Consider the following 24,910-nt stretch of genomic DNA (forward strand, 5'->3'; position numbering starts at 1 on the left):
AGTGCCTCAGAAGGCACTATGATGCTGAGAAGTGACAGGAGTGCTCAACACTGAAACATCTCTATCACATCTTCCAAGGCTAAGGGTCTATTGCAGAAGAGGTGGCAGAAAGAATGTAAGAGCCAAAGGAAGGGTAGGACTCCTTACAATGCACTCTTCCAGACACAAAATGGCCTGAATATCCATGACCTCACAGTTCCTGACACTACTTACACAAGACCATCATAATAGGAGGAAAAGATGATGACATCAAAATAAAAGAACCAGGTGTGGTGACACATGCATGTAACCACAGCCCTTGGGAGGCAGAGGTAGGAGGATCACCTTGAGTTTGAGGCCAACCTGAAAGAAAAGATAAACTGATTGAGAAGGGGAGGAGATAGATGAAGAGTGGAGTTGTGAAGGGGACTGGGGGGGGGATTACCATGGTTTATTGTCTATAATTATGTAAGTTGTCAATAAAAAATTAAATTAAAAATAATAAAATAAAATAGATTTTTGTAAGTATCAAATTTTAATAAACAAAGTCTACTCGACCTGTAAATTAAATGCCATCAATCTTCAGCTTAAAAAACAGAGGCAGGTAACAGGAGAAGACTTCGGGGCAGAGACCTCCACAAAGGAAGAGGAAACCTGGGCTGGATGACTGAGAGGGTGGAGAGGTCAGTGTTCAGGACAGTCACTCCACAGAAGCAAATAACTTGGAGCACTGGGAGCTGAACCCAAACAAATACAAGGTGCAGTCAGGCTGGCATACCGGACAGATGCTAGCCTGTCTTTGCCACACGAGGAGGTCAATGAAGTCGTGGATTAGGAGCTTAAGACCAGACTGGCTACATAGTGAGATCCTGTCTCAAATATAAATAAATACATTTTTAAATTTGAGACAGGAAGAGAGAGAAAATGGGTGCACCAGGGCCACTAGGCACTACAAACAAACTCCAGATGTATGTGCCATCTTGTGCATCTGGCTAATGTGGGACCTAGGTCCTTAGGCTTCGCAGGCAAGCACCTTAATCACTAAGTCATCTCTCCAGCCTGTAAATACATTTTAAAAGGTGCAGATGGACTGAGGAGATAGCTCAGATGGCATGGTAGCACAAGACTGTAATCTGAACACTAAAGAAGTAGAAGAAGGAGGATCAGAAGTTCAAGGTTGGGCTGCAAGGATGGCTTAGTGGTTAAGGTGTTTGCCTGCAAAGCCAAAGGATCCCAGTTCGATTCTCCAGAACCCATGTAAGCCAGATGCACGAGGGGGTGCTTACATCTGGAGTTCGTTTGCAGTGGCTGGAGACCCTGGTGAGCTCGCTTGCTCGCTTACTCTCTCTCTCTCTTCCTCTTCCTCTGTCAAATAAATAAATAAATAAAAATAAAAAAAGAAGCTGGGCATGGTGGCGCACGCCTTTAATCCCAGCACTTGGGAGGCAGAGGTAGGAGAAGCACCATGAGTTTGAGGCCACCCTGAGACTACATAGTTAATTCCAGATCAGCCTGGGCCTGAGTGGAACCCTACCTCAAAAAAACAAAAAATAAAAATAAAAATAAAGAAGTTCAAGGTCATACTCAGCTACATGGTGATTTGGAAACCCTATCTCAAAAGCAAAAAGTTGAGAGTCAGGCTGTCTGTCCCTGGGTGGGGAGCTCTAAGAAAAGCCCTGCTCACAGATATGGGCTGAGGACAGGAGAGGGCTTATGAAGAACTCAGCAGCAGCAGCTGGAGGGGCCGGGTTGTGCCATTCCAGAGGTCAAGGAAGAACGCATTTCAAAAAGACTAGAATGAAAAATTAGAACAAATATCCACCCGATTCTAATTAAGCCTCATGCTTTCCCGTCCATTTACAGGGCCCTTGGGAGCTAGAGGAATGTGAAATAATACTATGCCCACACCCGGAACAAGTAAAGTCTTCAGGACAAATGGCTGTTTCTTCAGTCCACAGCACTTAAGAAGGGAGGAAGACTATGGATGGCTGAAGATTAAAAGACACTTATGAGGCAGAGCCAGATGAAATGTATGAATCTTGTTTGGGCCCTGATTGGAATAAGTTGGGAATTGAACCCACAGCCTCATGCATCCTAGGCAACCACTGACTACAGCCTGGTCCTATGTCTATTTTATTTGATTTCATTTTATTTTTGAGACAGAGTCTCCTTAAATTTGCCATAGTAATCTTGAATGCAACCTGTAGCACAGGCAGGGCTTGAACTTGTAATCCTTCTGCCTCAGCCTCCCAAATAGCTGGAATTACAAGCCTGTGCCACCAGGTCTTGCCTGACCAACATTTCATTTTCCAGACAGAGCAAATTAAATACACCAAATGTTGGAAGTAATAATTTTGTTAGATAGCATAATTATGCAAAAAATTCTTACCAGAACCAGATGTGGTGGTGCATGCCTTTAATCCCAGCACTTAGGAGCCTGAGGTAGGAGGACTGCTGTGAGTCCAAGGCCAGCCTGAGACTACACAGTGAATTCTTTTTTTTTTTTTTTTTTTTTTTGGTTTTTCGGGGTAGAGTCTCACTCTGGCTCAGGCTGACCTGGAATTCACTATATAGTCTCAGGGTGGCCTTGAACACACGGCGATCCTCCTACCTCTGCCTCCCAAGTGCTGGGATTAAAGGCGTGAGCCACCATGCCCGGTTTACACACTGAATTCTAGGTCAGCCTGGGCTACAGCAAGATCCTACCTCAAAAATCCAAAAATAAAAGTTCTTATCAGGGGTATACACTAAAGTACTTATGGATCAGCTGATGGAGTATCTAGAATATGCTTGCAAACATGCTGGCAAGTGGAAAGGTCTGCAGAATGATAGAAAAAACGATAACAGACAAAAAGCTAAAGCTGAGAGCTGTGCGTGGGGGGCGGGGGCACACTTATAACTCCAGCACTTTGAGAGGCTGAGGCAGGAGGATTAAGAATGGGAGGCCAGTGCTGGGAAGATATCCCAGCAATTAAAGGCATTTGCTTGCAAAACCAGATGGCCCAGATTCCCACGTAAGGTCAGATGCACAAAGTGGAGCATGAGTCTGGAGTTTGTTTGCAGGGGCAGGAGGCCTTGGCAATCTCATTCTCGCTCTCTCTTTCTCCCTCTCTCCACCCCCGGTTTCTCTCAGTATCTCTCTCTCACACACAAATGAATAAATAAATAAGTTTTTTTTTTAATTGGAGGCCAGGGACTGGAGAGATGGCTTAGCAGTTAAGGTACTTGCCTACAAAGCCTAGACACCCAGGTTTGATTCCCCAGTACCTACATAAGCCCACACTGTACAATGTGGTACACATGTCTGGAGTTTGTTTGCAGTGTCTGGAGGCCCTGATGTGCCCATTCTCTCTCTATCTCTATCTCTATCTCTATCTATCTCCTTCTCTCTTTATATCTCTCTCTCTCTCTCTCTCTCTCTCTCTCTCTCTCTCTCCCTCTCAAATAAATAAATAAAATATTTTTTAAGGGAGGTCAGACTGGACTATACAGTAAGATCTTGTCTATAAGTAAGAAATAAGAAAGCCAGGTGTGGTGGCACATATCTTTAATCCCAGCACTCAGGAGGTAGGGGTAGCAGGATTGCCGTGAGTTCAAGGCCACCCTGAGACTACATAGTGAATTTCAGGTCAGCCTAAGCTAGAATGAGACCCTACCCTCAAAAAAAAAAAAAAGAAAGAAAGAAAGAAAGAAAGAAAGAAAGAAAGAAAGAAGAGGGCTGGAGGAATGGCTTAGCAATTAAGGCACTTGCCTGCAAAGCTAAAGGACTCAGGTTCAATTCCCCAGGACCCATGTAAGCCAGATGTACAAGGGGCGCATGCATCTGGAATTTATTTGCAATGGCTGGAGGCCCTGGCGAGCCCATTCTGTCTCTCTTTCTCTCTCTCTCTCTCCCCCTGCCTTTTTCTGTATCTCTCTCTCAAATAAATAAACAAAAAGAAAAGAAGAAAGAGCCAGGCGTGGTGGCACATGCCTTTAATCCCAGCACTGAGGAGGCAGAGGTAGAAGACTGCTTTGAGTTCAAGGCCACCCTGAGACTATGTAGTGAATTCCAGGTCAGCTACAGTGAAACCATACCTCAAAAAACAAACAAAAAATGAGAGAGAGAGAGAAAGAAAGAAAGAAAAGAAAGAAACAACTTTGAAGCCATGCAATGAAGACATTTAACATATTAGTTCTCTGTTCTCTGCTTTTGTGTACATTTGAAATTTTCATTATGGAAAAACATAAGAAGTAGAAAATAATGGGCAGTTGTGTTAATATTGCTGAAGTGGCCTGAATAGCAAGCCACCAGCTTCCAAGAGAGTCACAGTGGAAGCAGCCTTGGAAAGAGGAGTTTCTGGGGAAGGAATCCACCTAGAGGGCTGAGGGCAGGCATGGGGCGGGGGGATGAAAGGAGCCACCTGAGAGTCTGGACTATGAAGCTGGAGAAGGATTTTTGGTTTGCTTTTTGTTGTTGTTGTTGTTGTTTTATTTGTTTGCTTGCTTTTGGTTTTTTGAGGTAGGGGATTGCTCTAGCCCAGGCTGACCTAGAATTCACTATGCAGTCTCAGGCTGGCCTCAAACTCACAGCAATCCTCCTACCTCTGCCTCCTGAGTGCTGGGATTAAAGGCGTGCACCACCACGCCCGGCTGGGATAATTTTGTTTTTCAGATGGGAGGGGCAAGCCACAGCAAGGCTGGTGAGAAGCACCTGCAACAGTCCAACTCTGTGAAGGCTACCCTGGGCTTAAAGTGGGGTTAAAACCTGTGAGGAAGGGATGCATGAGCTGGGATTCCTAGGCACGGCTGCTCAAGGCCCAGTGCCTGAGGGAGGAGGCACGAGCAGGCTGCTGAAGGTGCAGGTGGTTGGAAGGAGGACCTGGAAGCAACCCCAGCATCTGAGCCTGCCTCAGGTTTGGGCTCAGACCGCCTCCCAGGGCCTTGTGAACAGCTGGTCAGATGTGCTGGTACTTCTTCAGCCCCAGTTCCTGCCCAAGCCCCCTCAGGACTCCACCTAGGTGGTGTCCTTTGTAGGTAGTCAGATGGCCACAGTTTACGGCTTTGGGGCCCACAGCCTCCTTTACCTGGTCCACACAGACTGGAGGACTTACTGAGGCCAGCCACCCTTTCTTGAGCTCCAGGTCCCAGACATTTCCCCACCTCCAGCCTCTTTCCAGGCTCTCCCCTGCTGCCTGGCCTCACTGGGTGGGACTCAAGTCCTGCCTGGCTGCTCTGTCCTCACTACGTCCCTTCATGATCCACAACCACATCTTCCATCCTCCTGCAACCCTGTGAGGCCGCCCGCCACCACCCCCTCCCTGACAGCAACCACCTTCACCCAAGTAGCCCAAAAAGGAAATAGATTTAGGGCAAGGTCAGGAATGAGGACAGTGACAGGAAGAAATGTCCTTGAGGGATTTGGGGGCAGTCCCCAGCACCAGGCATCCCTGAAAGACATCACACACACGGCTTTCGGGCTGAGGGACATAGAAGGTTTGCTTTGCCTAGGGTGAGGAGGTGGGGAGACTCACTTCTTGCCCAGCTGCCGGGCCACGTCACAGCGTTGGAAGCCTTCGAGGTGGTAGAGGCGGCGGGCTAGCCTGCGAGCAGCTTCGCTGACGCCCTGACACCCGTTGGCCAGCGGGTCTGAGCTGACGGGCTCCAGCCCCTCTGAGCTGCTCAGCTCTGAGTCAGAATCCGACAGGCCATCCTTGAGGCTGGGGTCACTGCAAATGGAGGGGGGTAAATTAGAGGCCCTGAGTGAAGCCAGAAGGGACCCCAGGCCTCTGAAAACCCATATGGGCACCAGGGCAGGGAAAGAAATCACACTGCAGCGGGAGGGCATCGAGCCGCTCTTCCGGAAGAGCCGCTCAGGTGAAACCACAGATGAGGCCATGCCCTTGGGACAGATCTCAGCCCCATGGAGCTGAGAAGACCAAAAGAGCTGAGTGGCAAGTCTGCATGCAGAAGATGGACAAAGTGACCTTGGAGAGGACTTGTTAACCTGGAACGCTGGGTCACCCCAATACGCTTTGCTTCCTCTGGGTCTCAGCTGATCCACCTACTTAGTGCCCTGCCCCACCTCCAGCTCCCAGCTTTGGCCCAGCCTCACCTGGCTGAGTTCAGCAGCTTATCCGTGTCCTCGTCATCTTCATCGTCCCCGCTCGGGCCCCCAGACCCATCTTCATGGAACCCATTGGGCACCGATGTGAGAGACAAGCAGCTCAGGACGTTCTCTGAGCGGCTACTGGAGATGGAGCGCCGCAGGGGGCTGCCCAGCTCCCCATCACCACCACCAGCAGCCCCCAGGGGCCCCTCAGGTCCCATGTCCCCAATGCCCAGTTCAGCCCCATGCTCAGGACTGTCTCGGGCCCGCTGCTGGATAAGGGGAGTGAGGGGGGCCTCAAAGCTAACACAGCTATCGCTCTCATCAGTGAGGCTCAGCACATCTAGAGAGTCAAGGCTGCTATACTGGGTGCCCCGCAGCAGCTCGGACTCCAGAATCTTCTCAAATGTGGCACTGAAGCCGTCCCGCACATCTGGCTCCCCAGGGCCATCCAGCCTGTGGGATACAAAGGTCCAGTCAGGGCTGGAGAGATGGCTTAGTGGTTAAGGTGCTTGCCTGCAAAGCCAAAGGACTTTGGTTCAATTCCCCAGAACCCAGATGCACAAGGTGGTGCATGCATTTGGAGTTTGTTTGCAATGGCTGGAGGCCCTGGCTTGCCCATTCTCTCTTTCCCTCCCTCCCTCCCTCTGCCTCGTTCTCTCTCTCAAATAAAAAAATAAAACTATTATAATAATAATAATGTACAAAGGTCCAGTCACCATTCTGTGTGGGTGGCCCCAAACAGAGGCTGGTGACCACACCACCAATCTGTGTCTGGAAGCTCCTCGAGAAACAAGCCCGAGGGCAGGCGTGGGCTGCACCCTGATTACTGTTCTTTCAGCCAAACTTCACTGAACACTAGGGGCCAGAAGCTAGGCTGGGGATGCATCAATGAAAGGGACAGACAGGTCACCCAACCCAGGGCCTGGCCTACAGTAGACAGCAGATATTTGTCAAAATAAATTTGAGGCCTTGTACCCTAGCCTAGCCTGGTGGGCTGATTCCTCTGGGCTTCCAGAGCGGCATGGACAATGACCCCGTCACAACTCACATCGTCACATTGGATCGTGGTTTGGCTGTGCCCCACTGGAAAGGGTCTGAGCTCAGTCAGACACACTGCCCTCAGGGTTTGTCTCCCAGTCACCCCTTCAGCAAGAGTGAGGGGGCTGACCATCCTCTTCAGGCCTGATCCCCAGAGGATCTTTTCACCCTCATCCTGAGCAGCACACACTATTCTGTTTGTTCCCCTGTTCGCTGTGTGTTTTCGCAGCTCCCCAAACCAAATATTCACAAGGCCAAAATCTGCCAGGCCCAGGTTGGGTATTAGAGACACTCCAATGTGACAGCACCTCAACTCTGGAGGTGCAGGGGGCTCTCACCCATTGCAAGAATTGAATATGGAATTCCCATCTCCCAACCCCTCATGTCACTGAGATCTGAAGTGTGGCCCTGACAGGTGCTTGAACCATTCAGCCCAATTTCCAAACCTGCATCTGCCCACACTCAGCCTTATTAAATCAATAAGATGCTCCCACCCCACTGCCAGCTGCTGGTGTCTGTCCTAGACCCTGCCTGGATGGACACATGGCAATACACACCCAATGCACACAGGCACCCAGCCCTACATACTTGCATGCCTACCTACACTGACCTAGAGACCTTTCTGCCTACATACCCACATACACACAAGTCATAACCACACAGCTATATGCATATCAACATGCCCCTGTGCTCCTCTTCACACATATGTGTCTCCATGAATGTTCACACACCTCCTGCACACTTGGCTATTCAGGCCAGGCAGGGATTCACCAGGGATTCTGTCTGCACGCCTCCCAGCACTACTGGGGGCCATTATTTGCCCATCCCATCCTTCCTTGCCCAGAAGAAGCCCCAAAACAGTCTCTCCGCCCCTCTACTAAGAATCAGAAAAATGGCTGCAACTCCCATGACTAGGACAAAAGTGAGATTTCTCATAGAATACCCAGGAGAGGATACTAGAGGGCTTAACACAGAAAGCCTGCATCCCTGCAGCCAGCTGTAGGCTGGGAGAACCATCTCCAGGTGGGAGGATGGGCCGGGGACCTTTCACACCAAGGCATTTTGAAAGGACTTAGAACGCCGATGTCAGCTAAGAGGGAAGGGTACAGCCCCTTATAGACACTGTTTATGGTTTGGGAAGAGGGCAAGGTCTGGGGGACACAACAAGCCTACTGGCCGCTGGATTCCACTCATGGCTCTGTGCTCCGCAGACACTCTGAAGCTGCATGAAATACGAATGGGAAGTCCCTGCTTTATGTATCAGAAAAACAAGGGCAGAGACTTCCCATTCCCAGCCACGGAGAGGAATGCAGTGAGCGCCCATCTCAGGACATCTACTCACCCCAGCTGAGGGTCCTCAGCATCAGGACAGAGGATCCTGGAGGCGTCCTCCTCCTCTGCCAGCCCACCTGCCCTCCAGGGTCTGGATGCCATAGACTCTTCCGGAATGTTCACATCTGGTCCCAGGGCTACACCGTTGGTGAGGGATAGGCCGCAGTTGAGACTAGCGGGGAGGGCCACATCTGGATCCTCTGGGAGCTCCTCCATGTCCTCTGTGGTGCCCCTTTGATTCTCTGGACTGCTGAGGCACTTGCTCAAGCCTTCACTGGTTGCCAGTCCATTCTGGACCCCCAGCTCCTCCTCAGCCTCCAGGCTGGGGTCCCGGCTGGCACTGACTTCCTTGGGCAGTACAGATGCAGATGGGAGCTGCTTTTCATCTGTGGCAGCCACTGCTTCCATCCTGACCCCGCTGGCCCTGGGACTCCAGAAAACCTGACAGAAGATGGGAAATGAAGCCCAGGTCAGTCAGACAGGACAGAGGTCAGAGGGTCCAAAGCCCTTGGAACTAGTGCTGGGGCAGCCTGCCTGAGGGAAAAGGGATGGACAAGGTGACCTCCTTGGGAACATTTTGACTGGAACACGGGCTCAGGCCAAGGCTCCTTCATTTCCCTGATCAGACAAGCCACCCTCCCACACCCAGCTCCTCTGGCCCCGTGCTCTAACCCCTACATTCCCCATTATCTCTTGTGTTTCTGTTGTACCCTCCAGAATCTACTAAAGACCCCTGAGGAAGACGCATGTAGGGAGAAACAGAGCAAGGGCCCAGCACCCCCTGAAGATCCCTTTCCATACCTACTGGTGACAAAATCACCAGGTCTGGTGGTTCACACCTTTAGCCTCAGGACTTGGAAGTCTGAGGTAGTAAGATCACTGTGAGTTCAAGTCCAGTCAGGACCACAGAGTGACTTCTAGGTCAGTCTGGGCTAGAGTAAGACCGTGCCTTAAAAAAAAAAGAAAAGAAAAGAAAAAAGTCCCAGCCTGGCAGCAGCAGCCAGCCGCGTGCCGCTCCACATGTTCTTAGTTCTGGCTGCAAGAGGGACGAATAAGCACATCTTTGTGGTTAGTGAAGGGAACTGGGATGGGGGACTGCCTTTAAGGGGGAGTTAAAGTCTACAGAAATGCAGCTTCATCCAGGCAAGGAGCACTCCAGGGATGCCAGGGTGAAGCCAGGGACACCATGACCCCGCGTGGGGCGCTGTCCAGGGTGCTGGGCAGAGCTGAGCCACTGGCAACCTCACAGAGGCGGCACCTAGCTGTGCCAAGAGAAAGGAGGGAGGGGCCTAGGGCCCCAAAAGAGAATGGAGGGAGGCTCGGGAAGGACTCTGGAGAGAGCACTGCCAGGGACCCAGGCACTGTTCCGCCCAACTTTCTGCACGGATCCATGGGAGTGTAGGTCAGTCCTCCACCATGCTTCACAACCCAGCACCACTCCTCTCTGTCTGGAGCTGGGTCTTCTCTTCTGTCAAATAAAGGGAGTCCTTGAAGCTGCAGCTGTACCCCAGATCAACCCACACTTCCAGAGGCTTCCTGCCCAACTTCATCCCAGCTGGGAGGGCAGAGGTCATTTCAAATGAGTTTTGATCTTGTTCTTCCCTCCTCCCCTGCCTTCCCCAGCCTTTCCTAGGGTAGGCCACCCTCCACAATAACCCCTGTAAGGGACACAGGCCAGCCCTCCAACACCCTGAAGAACTGCACAGAAGCAAGAACCTGGAGCATTCCCCTCCATTTAGGGAAAGAGTGGGGGAGAGGGACAGGCTAGCCTCCCTGGATTGCACAGGACCAGCTGCAGTGCAGGGACAAGGACATGAGCCCAAAAGTTCCTCTACTGGCCCACTCCTAAATCTCACCTGAGGGCTCATTAAAGCACTGCCTTAAGCCGGGCGTGGTGGCGCACACCTTTAATCCCAGCACTCAGGAGGCAGAGGTAGCAGGATCACCATGAGTTCAAGGCCACCCTAAGACTACCTAGTAAATTCTAGGTCAGCCTGAGCTAGAGTGAGATCTTACCTCGAAAAACAAAACCAAACACACACGCATGCACGAACGTATGCACACCCAAAAATAAAAACAACCCTGGCAGGCCTGCCCCAGTCCTGGAGAAGCACACTGGGCAGGAAGCCAGAGTGAGGCTGCAGGACCCCCACCTCCATGAGGACAGAAAGGAAGGCGGGACTTGCTCTCTGGGAACTCCTGGGTCTTTAAGGGAACTCAGCTGTCACAGACCGATTGCGATTCACGTGACCCCGGGTTTTCACACACAGAATAGAAGAGGACAGGGAAAACAGACCTAATTGTAACCCTAGTGTTCTGACTCTTTTACTAGATAAGGTTTGCCTACTAAAATTTAAGCCCAGATTTTAAAGCATCTGCAAGTCACTCTCTAGACTATGTAGCCCTGATGCCGAGGACGCTCAGGGCTCAGCACCACATGAGGGAGTCTTTCTATCTGCCCTATATCCCTGTTGCTGCTGTTGCTATTTCCATCAGTTCCCTCTGGTTGGGTACCCAGAGGAGGCAGAACGGGTCACCTCCTCTGCTAAGACTCCAGGGGACAGGTAGAAAGGCAGGAGGAGAGAAAATGGGGCCTTGCAGCTTGCTGTCTGCGTGTGTGTCCTCTGGTCTACTCTGAATCCCAGGGCAAGCATGGCACTAGCTCGGGGCCACAGGTCTTGAGCCCCCTCCCCACCCACCCTGTCCCTGCTGGACACCTCAAGCTCCCAATACCCAGGCACAGAGGTGAAGCCTGCCATGGCGGGGTGCCAGTGGCTTCACTTGATGTTCCGTCTACACCAGCCCGAAACCAGGACCTGGTGTAAATCAAAGACCCCTTGGGAGACCCCTATGCCATCCCCCAACTTCTAGCAGCTGCCTTAGGCTAATCCAGCCCTACCTGCCTTGCCATGCCCTCCTGCAGCTGGGAGCAGAATGGAGGTTCTGCCAACACTGGGTACTGGCCTGTAGCCTTGGTTCCGGGGCTGAACAGACAAGGGATACCATTGAACTTTACTCCGGGCAGGGGGCCCAGAATCCCTGCCTGGGATGAGGGCCAGTTAAACCCAGAGTAGCTGAGCCCCAGGAGGGACTCACAAAGGGGAAGCTTCAGAGCAGAGGTATGAAACAATGCCCCAAGTCCTCATTTGAACCTCAATGTGACCAGAGAACCACTACTGCCCCTGGCCTGTATGAAGCCATCTGCAGAATAAGAGAGTTCCCTCTGCTTTCCTCCCCAGGTCTGGTGGGAGAAGTTAATATCATAAATGTTGAGGGAGGCCAGGCATAGTGGCACATGATTTTAATCCCAGCACTCTGGAAGCTGAGGTAGGAGGAACTCTGTGAGTTTGAGGCCACCCTGACACTGCATAGTGAATTCCAGGTCAGCCTGGGCTAGAGTGAGATCTTAACTCGAAAATAAAGAAAGAGAGAGAGAGAGAGAGAGAGAGAGAGAGAGAGAGAGAGAGAGAGAGAAAGAAAGAAAGAAAGAAAGAAAGAAAGAAAGAAAAAGAAAGGAAGGAAGGAAGGAAGGAAGGAAGGAAGGAAGGAAGGAAGGAAGGAAGAAAGAAAGAAAGAAAGAAAGAAAGAAAGAAAGAAAGAAAGAAAGAAAGACAGACAGATAGGTAGGTAGGTTTAGGGAGCTATGATCTACAGAAGAGCAAGCTCAACAGAGAGGTCAGAAGTGAACATCAGCTCCACTCCATTCTCCATCACATATGACAAGTGAAGAAACTGAGGCACAGAGCCCAGAGAAGCTTTCCCCGAGACTCCACAGTGGGTGATCAGGAGCACTCGCCTCTGGAGCCAGGAGGGTGAAGGCATAGGCTGGGCTTCCAGGCCCCTCCGCAGACCCTCCCATGAGGCCAAAGCCCCAAATCCTCAACCAGGAGGGCCAGCCCAAAGCAGCAGCACTTCTGACTCCAGCTTTGCTGACCAGAGTTGGGCCGCCAGATGTCCATCCCAAGGAGATACCTACAAATGACAGGTTGGCAGTAGCCAAGATCCCTGCTGTGTCTCTCATACTGATCCAGGCCTTTTTCCAGGGAGGGCTTTAACTACCTAGAGCCCTTGGAATGACCTTGGGCTCAGCAGCCTTTTTCATCACCAGCTGTGATGGAGACTGTGATGATAGTGGAACCCTGGCTAAGCCAAGGTTGACTGCCAAGCCACATACTTTCTGGGTCTCAGCTGCTCCTGAGTCAACACTGCCCCCTCCTCACTCTCCCTATGGCAGTTGAGAGCTGCTATAGAAACAAATCACATCACACAATGCTTTCCTCTTTCATAGGCCTCCAACAATTACCTTAGATGAAAGCCCAGTCTCCTCAGCATGGCCTAAAAAGGGCCTTCCTGAGCTCAGTCTGCTGTGAGCTCCCCATCTCTCCCACCCCACCCCCACCTTAGCCACACTGGGTCTTTTGCTCTCTGAGCTCATTTCCACCTCAGGGCCTTTGCACCAGCTATACTCATGGCCTAGAATGTTCTTTCTGTATATCTTTTTTTAAAAAAAAAATATTTGTTTGTTTATTTAAGAGAAAAAAAGAAGAAAGGGAGGGATAATGGGCACACCAGGGCCTCCAGTCACTGCAAATGAATTCCAGTCACATGTGTCATCTTGTGCATCTGGCTTACATGGGTCCTGGGGGATTGAATCTGGGTCCTTGGGTTTCACAGGCAAGTGCCTTAACCACTATGCCATCTCTCCAGACCTTTCTCTAGATCTTTAAACGACTATCTCTGCTGCCATTTAAGGCTCAATTCTGGTGCTTCGTCCCACAGAGGTCCTCTATGACCACCCTGCATGCTGTCACACTCCTCAAAGCTTCAAAACCCCAAACAGGACGAAAACTTCCCTTCCTATCCAGTTACGTACTTCCTGCCCTCTTCCCTGACAGTAGGATGTCAGTCCAGTGAAAGTGGGGACTTTGCACGTTCATAGATGCCCCCATCGCCTACACTATGGTCAGCACACAGGGCTACTTTATAAATATTTGTTGACTGAGTGACCTGGATTAATCATCATTTCTGTTTTAGGCAGGAGCTAAACAAGATCTCAACCTTGTGCCCCAAGTCATAAAGCTAAAAGTAGCAAGGCCACTGTAGGAAGGGACAATCCTATGATCCTTTCAATCCTGAGGTCCAAGTCAGGAGCTGTGAGAAACCCTAGGACAGGGTGAGAGGTGAGGCCAGCAGGAGGCTCCAGGCCCACTTGCTCTGTGGAATATAGGGTGAGTGTATGGGCACAAGCACCTGTGCGTCTGTCTGCACACAACAGGTGTGTGTGAGTTTATATGTGTGCAAAAACATGCACAGAAGGAAGTAGGCAGCCTTAATGAAGCAGTTCCTCTGGGGGGCAACTTAGGGTGAGGATCCTACAGACCTGCAAGTTTAAGGGCAGCCAGACTACATCACTGGGCATCCAGAGTGGAAAATCTAGAGTCAAGGTAGGGTCAGTTCAGCCCTTCAGGCTGGGATAGTGATAGGGAAGAGAAGCACCCACATTGACCATAGCTGTTTGTACCCAGTAGCAGAAAGGGATAGATGCTCAGGTAGAGCCCACATGGTGTGAGTGGGAGCTGAGCACTGCCTGGAACAGGCAGAATCTAAGCTTGCACAGTGTCCAAGGGTGCTGGATGCAGGCTCAGCATGCAAAAGGGGCTGGGAACATCAGTATCGAGATAAAGCTGACCCGTCAGCTGTCCCAGGGAAGGGCCTGGGAGCTAAGCCCCTCTGGTTTTGCCTTCACTGTGCTGAGGAACTTGGACAGATGAACCCTCCCTCTGGCCTTACTTGCCCACATATATTAGATTTGGGGCACTCCCAAGCCAGGAGCACCTGATGGCACCGGGAGCTCCTCCAAGATGGACTCTCACATACACACAACACCCTCGGTCTATCGGGGGAGGCTCACAGGCCCCTACAGCCCATGCATAGGCCCAAGACCTGAGTCCCGATCTGCCAAGTCCCCAAGAACCTGCCACCTAAGACAGCAGACATTAAAGAGAGCTCCCCCAGGGTACCCTGGCAAACAAAGAGGGAAAGCTTTCACTTTTAGACCTGTTGTCTGCCCTTGAACACCCTCCCCACTGGCTCCATTGCTTCCCCACCATTCCTGCTGTACTAACAGGCTTCCTGGCATATCTAGATGTTAGCACAAGGCTCCATAATTAGGTTCTTCAGAGAGAGACAAGGGCACCAAACATGACAATATCCAGTGTGGTCACACATGCCTTTAATCCAAGTACTCAGGAGACAGAGGTAGGAGGATTGCCATGAGTTCAAGGCCACCCTGAGACTACATAGTGAATTCCAGGTCAGCCTGGCCTACAGCAAGACTCTATCTTGGGGGTGGGGGGAGGAACCATGACAATAAAAGTGAAGGGCTGGCTGGCAGGGAGGAGTACTCAGAAGAGACCCCAGCCAGCTCTGCCCCTCATAAGCTTGGGGCTCAAGCTGGTCAGGCCTGGGCACTCCAGAGATCCACAGGAACATGCTGAACCACTGATAGCATGGGTAACAGGACACCTAGAAGACCCCTGGGTGGGGTCACTGGATCACACAGCTCCCCACCCATTCCCACCACCAGCCTCTGCTAGCCAAGGGATAGAAATCAGTCTCCTCCTGACCTAGAACTCCAGGCACCCCACTCCCCAGGTCAGGTTAAACTCGACACGTATCTCAACATCCCAATTCCCAGGGAGGATCCTAGGATAATATGGAGTCTGCCCAGGAGCCTCGGGAACTTTTCTGCTCCCCACCAGCACTGTGACCTCCATAAAATGAGGCATGCTAATAGCACCTGCCTCACTGCTGCCCTGGGCCCCAGCAGTGGTGCCCAGAAGAGCAGCACACAGCACAGGCCGTTCAGCTCTGGACATAGTCGTTCCTGACAGCTGACAGAGCAGGTTCCAAGACAAGGGCTCCAGGGGCCCAACATGAGGCAGGAAAGAGAACAACTCCTGTGGAGCCAAGTGGAAAGACAGAGGGAACCCTTACCCTTCCTCAGATAGGCAGAGACCCCACAACCTTGGCCACACCAGCACTTCCACCCAGAGCCAATCTCACATCTGTCTCCCCATCTCATGTCACATGGACCACATCAGATGTCAAGTAAAAGCCGGAACCTGGACCTCCCCTCAAAGCGTTTATCCCCATCAGGCAGTGACTCATCCCCACCTCTGGTCAGCTGCTAGAGAACCAGCCTCTGCCTTGGGCTATAGTGGTCCAAAAGGCCTCTCTGTCACGGTTGGACAGTCAGAGGGCCCCAGGGATGGGTACACATTTGCATCCATCTGCAAGTGCCCACTGGGACTCTGAAGGCCACTCCACAAAGGTCATTTCTTGACATATTCCAGCTTGTTTCTCTCCTCTGCCCCTCAGCCAATTGGCACCCTCATTTGCTTAGTATTTGCATATATGTGCATGTGGCTTTGGAGGCCCTTAACACTAATGAAATCCACAATGTCTGCGGTCAAATCCCAAAGCACCTGTAGAACAGGCAACTCCATCCCCTGCTGACCTCCCTGCAAGGTGAGCCCTACACCCTAAATCCACAAAGCACCAGGCTGTCCTGCCTGATGCAGGGAATCTACTGTCACTTTACTGCTGCTCTGCCTCCCACCAACTTCAGAGGGCACCTGGGACTCATCCTGCTTCCAGAACCCACATCTGACACATGGTCTTTGTGCCAAGTCAGATCCTGGAGCTACAGGAGACTGACCAGGTACAAGTCCTGCCAACCAGCCCTCCTTGGAGGGGTGTGGAGGGAGGGAGGTAGCCAAAGTCAGGGCAATTACCCTAGTCTCCTTGAACAACCAAGAGAGGTGACCAAGCCAGCCATGGTCGCACATGCCTTTAATCTCAGCACTTGGGAGGCAGAGGTTGGAGGATCATCATGAGTATGAGTTCAAGCCACTCTGAGACTACATAATGAATTCCAGGCCAGCTTGAGTGAGCTCAAAAAACAAAAACAAACAAATAAAGAACAACAACAACAAAACAGACAAAGAGAGAAGTGACCAAGAATTCCACCCTCCCCTCTCTGCCCACACTGGCACCCCCAAAGAAACCCTCCACCCTCCACCCTCCTTCCCCTGTGGTCTTCTTCCCCACCCTCCATAGCCCATCACTGTTTAGAGCCTTTTAACTTTCCTGCCACTCCTCCCCTTCCTCACCATCCCACCTTTTTCCTGGCCTCTCCTTGCTCTGCTTTAGAATGTCAGCATGTGGCAGGAAGTAAGCATTCTATGATTGCAGTTCTGTCACCCTTGGCCCACTGAGGAGAAAGCTGGGCACTGGTCAAACTTCATGCCTCAATGAGCAGTGCAAGGGACAAGGGCAGGGGAGTTAAGACCCTGAGCAGCCAAACATATGGAGGTAGCAGTCTGGAAAAGGGGAAGAGTGGGTTAGAGCAGATCTGGGGGGAAGATGGGAGCCCCATGTTGGAGAAGTTGAGTTCGAGCTGTCTGGTAGACCTGAAAGTTGAGGTGGAGAGAGGTTCCTGGGACTCGGGGGAGAAGGCAAGGCTGGGGACACAGACATGGGTGCTGGCAGACCTGGATGAGAGCATGTGAAGTCCTGGCAAGGCAGCTATGCAGGGGTCAAGTCCTGTGGGGGGGGGAGGGGTCCCATATCAAGGAGGGGAGGGAGCCAGCAACCGCGCTGAGAAGCAGCCCACAAGGTGGGAGTCTGTGGTAGTTAATCTCTTTTTTTTTTTTTTTTTTCAAGGTAGAGATTCACTGTAGCCCAGGCTGACCTGGAATTCACTATATAGTCTGAAGGTGGCCTCAAACTCACATCAATCCACCTATCTGCCTCCCAAGTGTTGGGATTAAAGACGTAGTTAATCTGTCAATTTGATGGGATTTAGAATTGTCATGAAAGCAAACCTCCAGGCATGTCTGTGAGAGAGTTCCTCCATTGGGTTAATTGAGGTGGGAAGACCTGCCCTGAATGTGCGTGATACCATTGCGGGCTGGAGCCGTGGGCTGAATAAAAGAGAGCGGAGCAGCGTCCATCTCTTGGTCCTCAGTGTGTATGCAGTGTAGCCAGCCAACTCAAGTTCCTGCCTCCGTGCATCCCCACCATGATGGACTGTGCCCCAAAATGGTGAGCCAAAATAAACCCTTCCTTCCTTAAGTTGCTTTTGTGAGGTACTTTGTCACAGCAGCAAGAAAAGTAACAGGAGAATGAGTGCCCTGGAAGCCAAGGAGGCGAAGACCAGGGACTGGGCTCTGGTACAGCAGCATGGGGTCACTGGTGACCTTGAGAAGAGGTCAGGGGAGTGCAGGGATGGGCATCCGACTGGAGTGGAATCAGAAAGAGAGTGAGAACTAGCCTGGATATCCTTTCTAGGAACTTGGCTGGAGAGGATAGAACAGAGAGAGCTGCGCTGGCTGGAGAAGACAAGGGAGAACTTTTTGAGAAGAAATAACATGATCTAGTAGAGAGGGGGAACCAGTGATACAGAAGGGCACTGTCCTCAAACAGGCACAAGGGGGACAAGATCTGGTGCACAGGTAGAGGCCTTAGGCAGGGACAAGATACCTAACCCACAGTGGTCGGAGGAAGGCAGGGCAGGGGCAGAAACTGGAGGATGCCTGAGCATAGTGCTAAGGAGGTGCGCAAGAAGAGGCTGGTTGAGATCTGAAGAGGCAGTATGAAGCAGCCATTAGCAAGGGGCAAAGCAGTGCAGGGAGTGCTGGGTAGCCCCAGGCCTGTGTGACTATGTGGCCTCGGTTTACAGTGAAAGCAGTCTGTTCAGTTGTGGTTGTCCGCAGGCTGGAGTTAGCCAAACTCTGGGTTTCACTAGGGTCAGATTTTGCCAAGTCTAAAGAAGGAAGTGGAAGCCACATGAGGTAGCCCACGCCTTTAATCCCAGCACTCGGGAGCAGAGGTAGGAGGATCGCTGTGAGTTCGAGGCCAGCCTGGGACTACAGAGTGAGTTTCAGGTCAGCCCAGGCTAGAGTAAGACCCTACCTGGAAAAAATAAAAAAGAAGAAGGAGGAGGAGCAGCAGCAGCAGATGTTATATAATCTGCAAGAGAGTGTCGCCTGACTTCTGCAAGGGCAGCTACCTCTGAGTTGCCCCTCCTCTGTTCAAGTCCCCCTGCAGGTGCCTGGAAACCCACCACCCACTCCCACCGCGTGTGGTGTGAGGTGTTCCCAGGTCCTCATCACCGAGGATCTTCAGAGAGGGAAGGAGCTTCTTTAGATGCACATCCTTCTGATGCAGAAGGCGCCTCAGACCTCGCACACTCAAAGTCACCATTATACTTCCCAAGCCGCCAGCAGTCACCCATTCTCTGCCTCTAGCCCGACAATGGAACTGTCCATCTGCCTCCAGTCTCTTTCTCCATCCCTTCCTTCTCCGGACTCCTGACCCAGAAGACCAGCCAGCCGCCCAGCTCATCCTCTCCATGAAGCCTGTCGCACACAGAGCAGGCCTGCGCCCAGCTCCCCAGCACCTTGCGCTGCAAACATCACAGCCACCTGACTGGTCTTCACGGACCCAACCAATTTAACCCCTCCCCTCAGAGCACCTTCCCCATCACCAGCCTCAAAGAGACCTTACAGGAGCTCCCAGGCTCCTAGGGGAAGAGCTCCAGGTCAGCGATGGTCTGAGCCCTTCTCCTCCATGACCCTCCTCCCCCTTGCTCCTATCGCAGTCCTTCCTTCTCCCCTCATCCACCACACTTGCCCCACTGAAGCTACAAGACTAATCAGTGTCCACTGGATCTCTTTTCTCTGGCATCTGATGATAAAATGTTTAATCAGTTTTGCTGATGTGGAGATGCACATCCCTGGTGCAGGGATGCCCATGTGTGTAAAACTTCTAGAGATAGTTAAAGAGGAGAAACAGGGCTAAAGTGAAGAGACCCTGAGACAAACGGCCTAACATACCACCGCCTATCTTAGGACAGGCAGATACCATGTGGTGTGACACAGAGGACACATCACCACCTATGGGAGATGCCCCAAATGTTTAACCTGAATATGGTCAGAAGCAGCAAGCAAGAAAACAAATTCAGAATGTGGAGGACGCCACAAGACTTCAAAATTGACAATTTTAAGATAAATTTTAAACTGTTTCAAACTCAGGGGATTTGCGCTGGAGATCTAGCTTGGTTGGTAGAATGCTTGCCTCTTGTGCACAAAGCCCTGGTTCCATCCCCAGCACAACATAAACTGGGTTTGGTGGTGCACACCTGTAATTCTAGCACTTCGGAGGTAGAAACAGGAAGATCAGAAATTCAAGGTCAATCTCTGATATGAAATGAGTTGAAGGCCAGCTTGGGCTACACAAGACTGTCTCCAAGGAGAAAAAGAAAAGTCAGGGATTAATCCAAATTGAAAACATAAAAACTAAATGTATGCTCCTTGATCAAAAGAAAATTTCAACAGCTAACAGGGAGATTACTGGGACAACTAGAGAAACTCCAATATGAACTAAATATTAGGTCAAATTACATCATTACTAAATTTCTCAGGGATGATAACAGCATAGCCATTTTGCAGGGAAAAAATGTCCTTGACTCAGAAAATTCATGCTAGGGTATTTTGAGGTAAAATATTATAATGTCCATCTGCAACTTTCAAAAGATTGAAAGAAAGAGGCTGGAGAGATAGCTTAGCAGTTAAGGTGCTCGCCTGTGAAGCCTAAGGACCCAGGTTCAATTCCCCAGATCTCACACAAGCAAGATGCACAAGGTGCCACATGCGCCTGAAGTTCCTTTGCAATGGCTAGAGGCCTGGCACCTGCTCTCCCCCCCACCACCATCTCTCTCTAACGAATAAATAAATAAATTTTTTTAAGACTGTAAGAGAGAGACAGAGACAGAGAGAGAACAAACGTGGCCAAATGTTAGCTTTAGGAAGCCTAGGCTTCTAGGTGAACAAGGTAACGGTGGGCGTTCATCGGACTATAGGGTATGACAAGCTAGTAAGGCAGCAGGAGGAAGAGGGTGAAGGAAAACGCACCAAAGAGGACTGCCACGAGATGGGCTCTCTAAGCAGGAGGCGGGGAAGGAAAAGGATACTCCTGTCTACTCCTGCCTCTGAGCAGCCCACAAACCAGGCAAGCTGGCTCATAAGCCTGCCCTGGGCTAGACATGGAGTCACCCATGCAAAGCAGGCATAGCCCCAGGGCAAAGCCGGGTGTAGGAGGCCAGAAACCCCTGTGAGCAAAGCCACATAGAGAACAGGGCTTTCAGGATGCAGCCGGGCCCCAGGGAAACCAGCAGGGCAGCTCTCAGTCAGGACAGGACCATGGGCCCTTCCTCACCTCTGCCAAACTGTGGCAAGGTGTCAGCCCAGCCCACCCCACCTCTCAAATATCCTTCCAGGGGCAACAGCCTGAGTGTATCCTCCTATGCAAGGAGCCAGGCTAAATATGGAGCCCCAGACATAAGATACTGCTCAAAACAGATTTTCCTGGAAAAGGCCATCTGGCAGAAGAGGTCTAGAGCATCGTCTGTTGAGGGAAGCTGAATCGGCTGACATCCGAAGAAGGATGCCTTCATCCTACCTCCCCAGGAGACCCCAGTGTAGGGCTTTGGCATCCCCCAAGGTCACTCCTGCCCAAATGGAGAGATTCATGGGCAGAGATTCCCTGTCCTAAGTTTTATCTTCGGAGAAGAGGTGGTGGCTAAGGACACAGGTCTGAACATTGTAAAGTTCGGCCTAGGTAGAAGTCCTGCCTCGCTACTTAGCCAGGGTTTTTGTTTTTAATATGTTGTTTACTTGTAAGCAGAGAAAGATAGAGAGAAGACAGATAGACAGACAGACAGAGAGAATGGGCATGCCACAGCACTGCAAACAAACTCCAGATGCCTGCACTACTTTCTGCATCTGGCTTTACATGGGGACTGGGGAATCGAACCCTGTTCATTAGGCTTTGCAGGCAAGCAAGCACCTTAAACGCTGAGCCATCTCTCCAGGCCATTAGCCAAATTTTTCTTTTTTCTCTCTCTTTTTTTTTTTTTTTTTTTTTTTGGTTTTTCGAGGTAGGGTCTCACTCTAGCCCAGGCTGACCTGGAATTCACTATGGAGTCTCAGGGTGGCCTCGAACTCACAGCAATCCTCCTACCTCTGCCTCCGAGTACTGGGATTAAAGGCATGCGCCACCACGCCCGGCTAGCCAAATTTTTCAAGCAGACAAATCTCCAGCTCAATATGCTCTTCCACAAAATGGGAACTATGGAGTTACCACCCTCTGAAGGCTCATACATGTTAAGTACCCTGCACAGTGGCCACGATTCATAGATGGAAATTGGATAGGGTATGACATCCCCTAGACCTTCTCTCTGAGTTCTGGCAAGAGCAGGAAGTTGAGCTGGAGAGTTGTCTCAACAGTTAAAGGCACTTTCTTGAAAATCCTGACAGCCCAGGATTTCAATTCCCAAGTACCTACATAAAGCCAGATGCCCAAAGTAACATGCATCTGGAGTTCATTTTCAGTGACAAGAGGTCTTAGTGTACCTCTATTCTTCCTCTTCCCCACCCCCCTCTCAAATTAAATAACCATATTTTTAAAAATTATTGACAACTTCTATACTTACAGACAATAAATCATATTTCCCTCCCCTCCCCCATTTTCCCTTCACAACTCTGCTCTCCATCATATCCCCTCCCTCTGTCCGTTAGTATCTCTTTTATTAAATAACTATATTTTAAAGCAGGAAGTTGGAAGTCAGGCACAGTGGTGCACTTGAGAGGCTGATGTTGAAGGATGCCATAACTTCAAGACCAGCCTGGGGCTACAGAGTGAATTCCAGGTCAGTCTGGACTAGAATGAGATCTTACCTTGAAAACAAACAAAAAACAGACCAGGAAGTGGAAGCTGGCTCAGCTGTTAAGAAAACTTCCCTGGCAAGCATGAATGGGAGCCTGAGGAGTGTTTGATCCCTGGGACCCACGTAAGCATCTGGGCATGGCCATGCATGCGTGCATCCCCAATCCTGTAGGGGAGCAAAAATCTAAGAGCTCTCAAAAAGAAAAAAGAAAGAAAGAGACAGTAAGCTCCAGGACCAGCAAGAGACTGGCTCAAATAAGAATGGAGAAGCACAATGGAGCCCACACTCATTCTACTCCAGGCACTGAAGGTGAGCACACCTCACTACAACAGAACACAGGACACCACATGGGCACACACATATGCATTACCACACATAAGGAAAAAAAGGCAGGAAGTCCTTCCCAGATATCCTTGCTCCCTCTCCCTGAGAACAACTCTGGAGGGTGGGCACTATAGGTCAGGTCTGCCCCCGCCCAGTGGTCAGACCAGGATGACACAGGGGAGACCTCTCCCCTGGGCACACAGGGTATTCCCAGAGCCGCGGGGACAAATCACACAAGCATTGAGACTTCAATCCTGCAAAGATGCAAACCACACCAGTAGAACAGCCCATCCAAGGACACCTCAGCCATCCCTCTCCTTCTAGCTTGACCACACCCACTCGCCCCCTATGTAGGAACCCCCTGAGAGCTTTGGTTACATCCTAAGGGCCTGCCATGGTCCACCAGTACCAAACTTTGTAGTCACCCCACTCAAAACCCAGTCCCTAACAACACAAGAAACTAATTGGAAAGAAGAAGGGATTCAATGGAAGGTGGGTTTGAGAGGGGGACAATGGGAATGGTGGGAGGGAATTATTCTGGTTTGTGGTCTGTACTTACAGAAGTTGTCAATAAAAGTTTTTTTTTTTTTAAGTCCCTAACACCATGTGTCAAGAGAAGGGGCTCTGGGAGGGCAGCTGTCTGCAGAGCCCTGCGGGGTCAGAGGGAACAGTTGCCCCATTTTCCTGATCTAGAGGTCCCGGGTCACACACAGCTTCTCCGGGGAGGACTCCAAGAACTGCATCTGCCCAGGGCTGGGGGTGGGCTTGGTGGTGGTCCTCGCGCCCCTGGCCCATCATCCTTCAGAATGCCTGAGTAGCACTCATTAAACAGCTCTTTCCTTGGGGCTCTGGAAGAGGGATTCCCCCTCCAGGCAGGAACTGCGCTCCTGGACTGGTCAAACCTGGATCTGTCTCCCTGGGCCCCGCCAGCCCTGCCTGCTCGTCAGGAGTCTCACACCCTCTACCATTACAAATGCTGCATCCGTCCCCAGCTCTCTTTCTGGGCCCCACAAGATGGCCCCAAGACAAAGGGGTTGGCATTGGGCAGTAGCCCCCAGGGCCTGTGCGGAGGAAACAATACCCCTAGGTCTTATTCCAGGGAGCCCCAGATCCTCCAGGGACGGAAGGAATCTAGGAAGGGGCCAGATGGGCAAGGTGGTCGCCACATGTGGATGCGCTGCCCCACCCAGACCCAGCAGCCCACTCCAAGGACCCCTCCCTCCCCGGTGCTGCCACAGCCACACGGGGCCGCCAAGCCTTGCCTGTCGCCTGCCACGCCCCCATGGCAGCCCCAGCTCTAGCAGAGCCTGGGAGGCCTGGCCTCCAAGCCTGCCTGTCAAAGTTGGGAAACTGGAAACAGAAATCAATTCTCAAAGCCACTCCGGTTGTGGGGGTGATCTCTGACAGGCCCCAGCACGCACAACACCGGACCATGGACCACCAAACTGCCAGCGGCACCCCGTCAATGCACACGCGGACACTCGGATTATACAAAAGGGGGAGGGGACCGGGAGGCAGAACCCTGGAGACAATTGGGCCGGCAGCCCCGACCCTCCCTGCAGGCGGGACTGGGGCTCTCAGGGGCACCCCTACTCTCTCCGCCCGGTCCTGACCATCTTGGGCTTCCTCTCTCGGCCCTATCTCCATGACAACCGCATCCTTTGCGTGCTCCAGCCTCGGCCGAATTGATCTCGAAATGTAGCTTTGTTAGCAGACCCCCGCGGGCACGGGGCGGAGGGCGGCTCCCGCCACCCAGCCTGCGCCCCTCTCCCTCCGCAGCTCCCTTCGGGGGCCCAAGGGACCCCCAGAGAGGAGGGGCGGGGCGGGGTCCGGAGCACGCGGGCCTGGGGGGCCCGGCGTCCCGGTGGGGGGCCTCACTCACCGCTCGGGTCCCGGGTCACGGCGGGGCCATGTGGATGCCGCCCCTGGACCCGCGGAGCTCCCCGCGCCCGCTTCGGTCCCGCAGGTGCTGGAGCCGCGGCGGTGGAGAGGCTGAGCCGGGAAGAGGAGGGAATGACGGCTGGAGGGAGGGAGGGAGGGACGGGCGCAGGAGGAGAGGCGGAGGAGGAGGAGGGAGGAGCGGGAAGGGCGGGGAGCCAGCGGGCGCGCGCAGCCGGGAGAGACGCCGGCCACCCAGCGGGCCCGCCCGCGACGCCCCGGCACCCTGCGCCCCACCTTGTGCGGGGCGCCCGCCCGCCGGGCAGGACGCCGCCCACCCTGGCCCGCGCGGGGCCCTTTAAGAAAGCGGGGGAGGGGAGCGCCGCGAGGTTCCGCCCCCTCCCAGACCCGCAGGGTCGCTGTAGTCGAACACCCAGCCAGACCAACCACTGATCCGTAGGGCAAAGGTCCTCTCT

General features: G+C 52.0%; 1 protein-coding gene across 2 annotated transcripts in view; it reads right to left on the bottom strand.

Annotated features, from left to right (window-relative positions):
- The window catches only part of Psd2 (pleckstrin and Sec7 domain containing 2), a 55,835-nt gene extending 31,269 nt beyond the window's left edge, over positions 1 to 24,566 (bottom strand). For both annotated transcript variants that reach the window (XM_045133183.1, XM_004652557.2), the window contains exons 1-4: positions 24,439 to 24,566; positions 8,451 to 8,881; positions 6,074 to 6,523; positions 5,493 to 5,687 (exon numbers count right to left, since the gene is read on the bottom strand). In XM_045133183.1, coding sequence (XP_044989118.1) covers positions 5,493 to 5,687; positions 6,074 to 6,523; positions 8,451 to 8,848 — 1,043 coding nt within the window. In that variant the 5' untranslated portion in view covers positions 8,849 to 8,881; positions 24,439 to 24,566. The remainder of the gene's footprint in view (positions 1 to 5,492; positions 5,688 to 6,073; positions 6,524 to 8,450; positions 8,882 to 24,438) is intronic.
- Positions 24,567 to 24,910: the final 344 nt, after the last annotated feature.

The sequence above is a fragment of the Jaculus jaculus genome, chromosome 13 (genome assembly GCF_020740685.1).
Source record: "Jaculus jaculus isolate mJacJac1 chromosome 13, mJacJac1.mat.Y.cur, whole genome shotgun sequence".
In the NCBI taxonomy this organism is placed as follows: Eukaryota; Metazoa; Chordata; class Mammalia; order Rodentia; family Dipodidae; genus Jaculus; species Jaculus jaculus.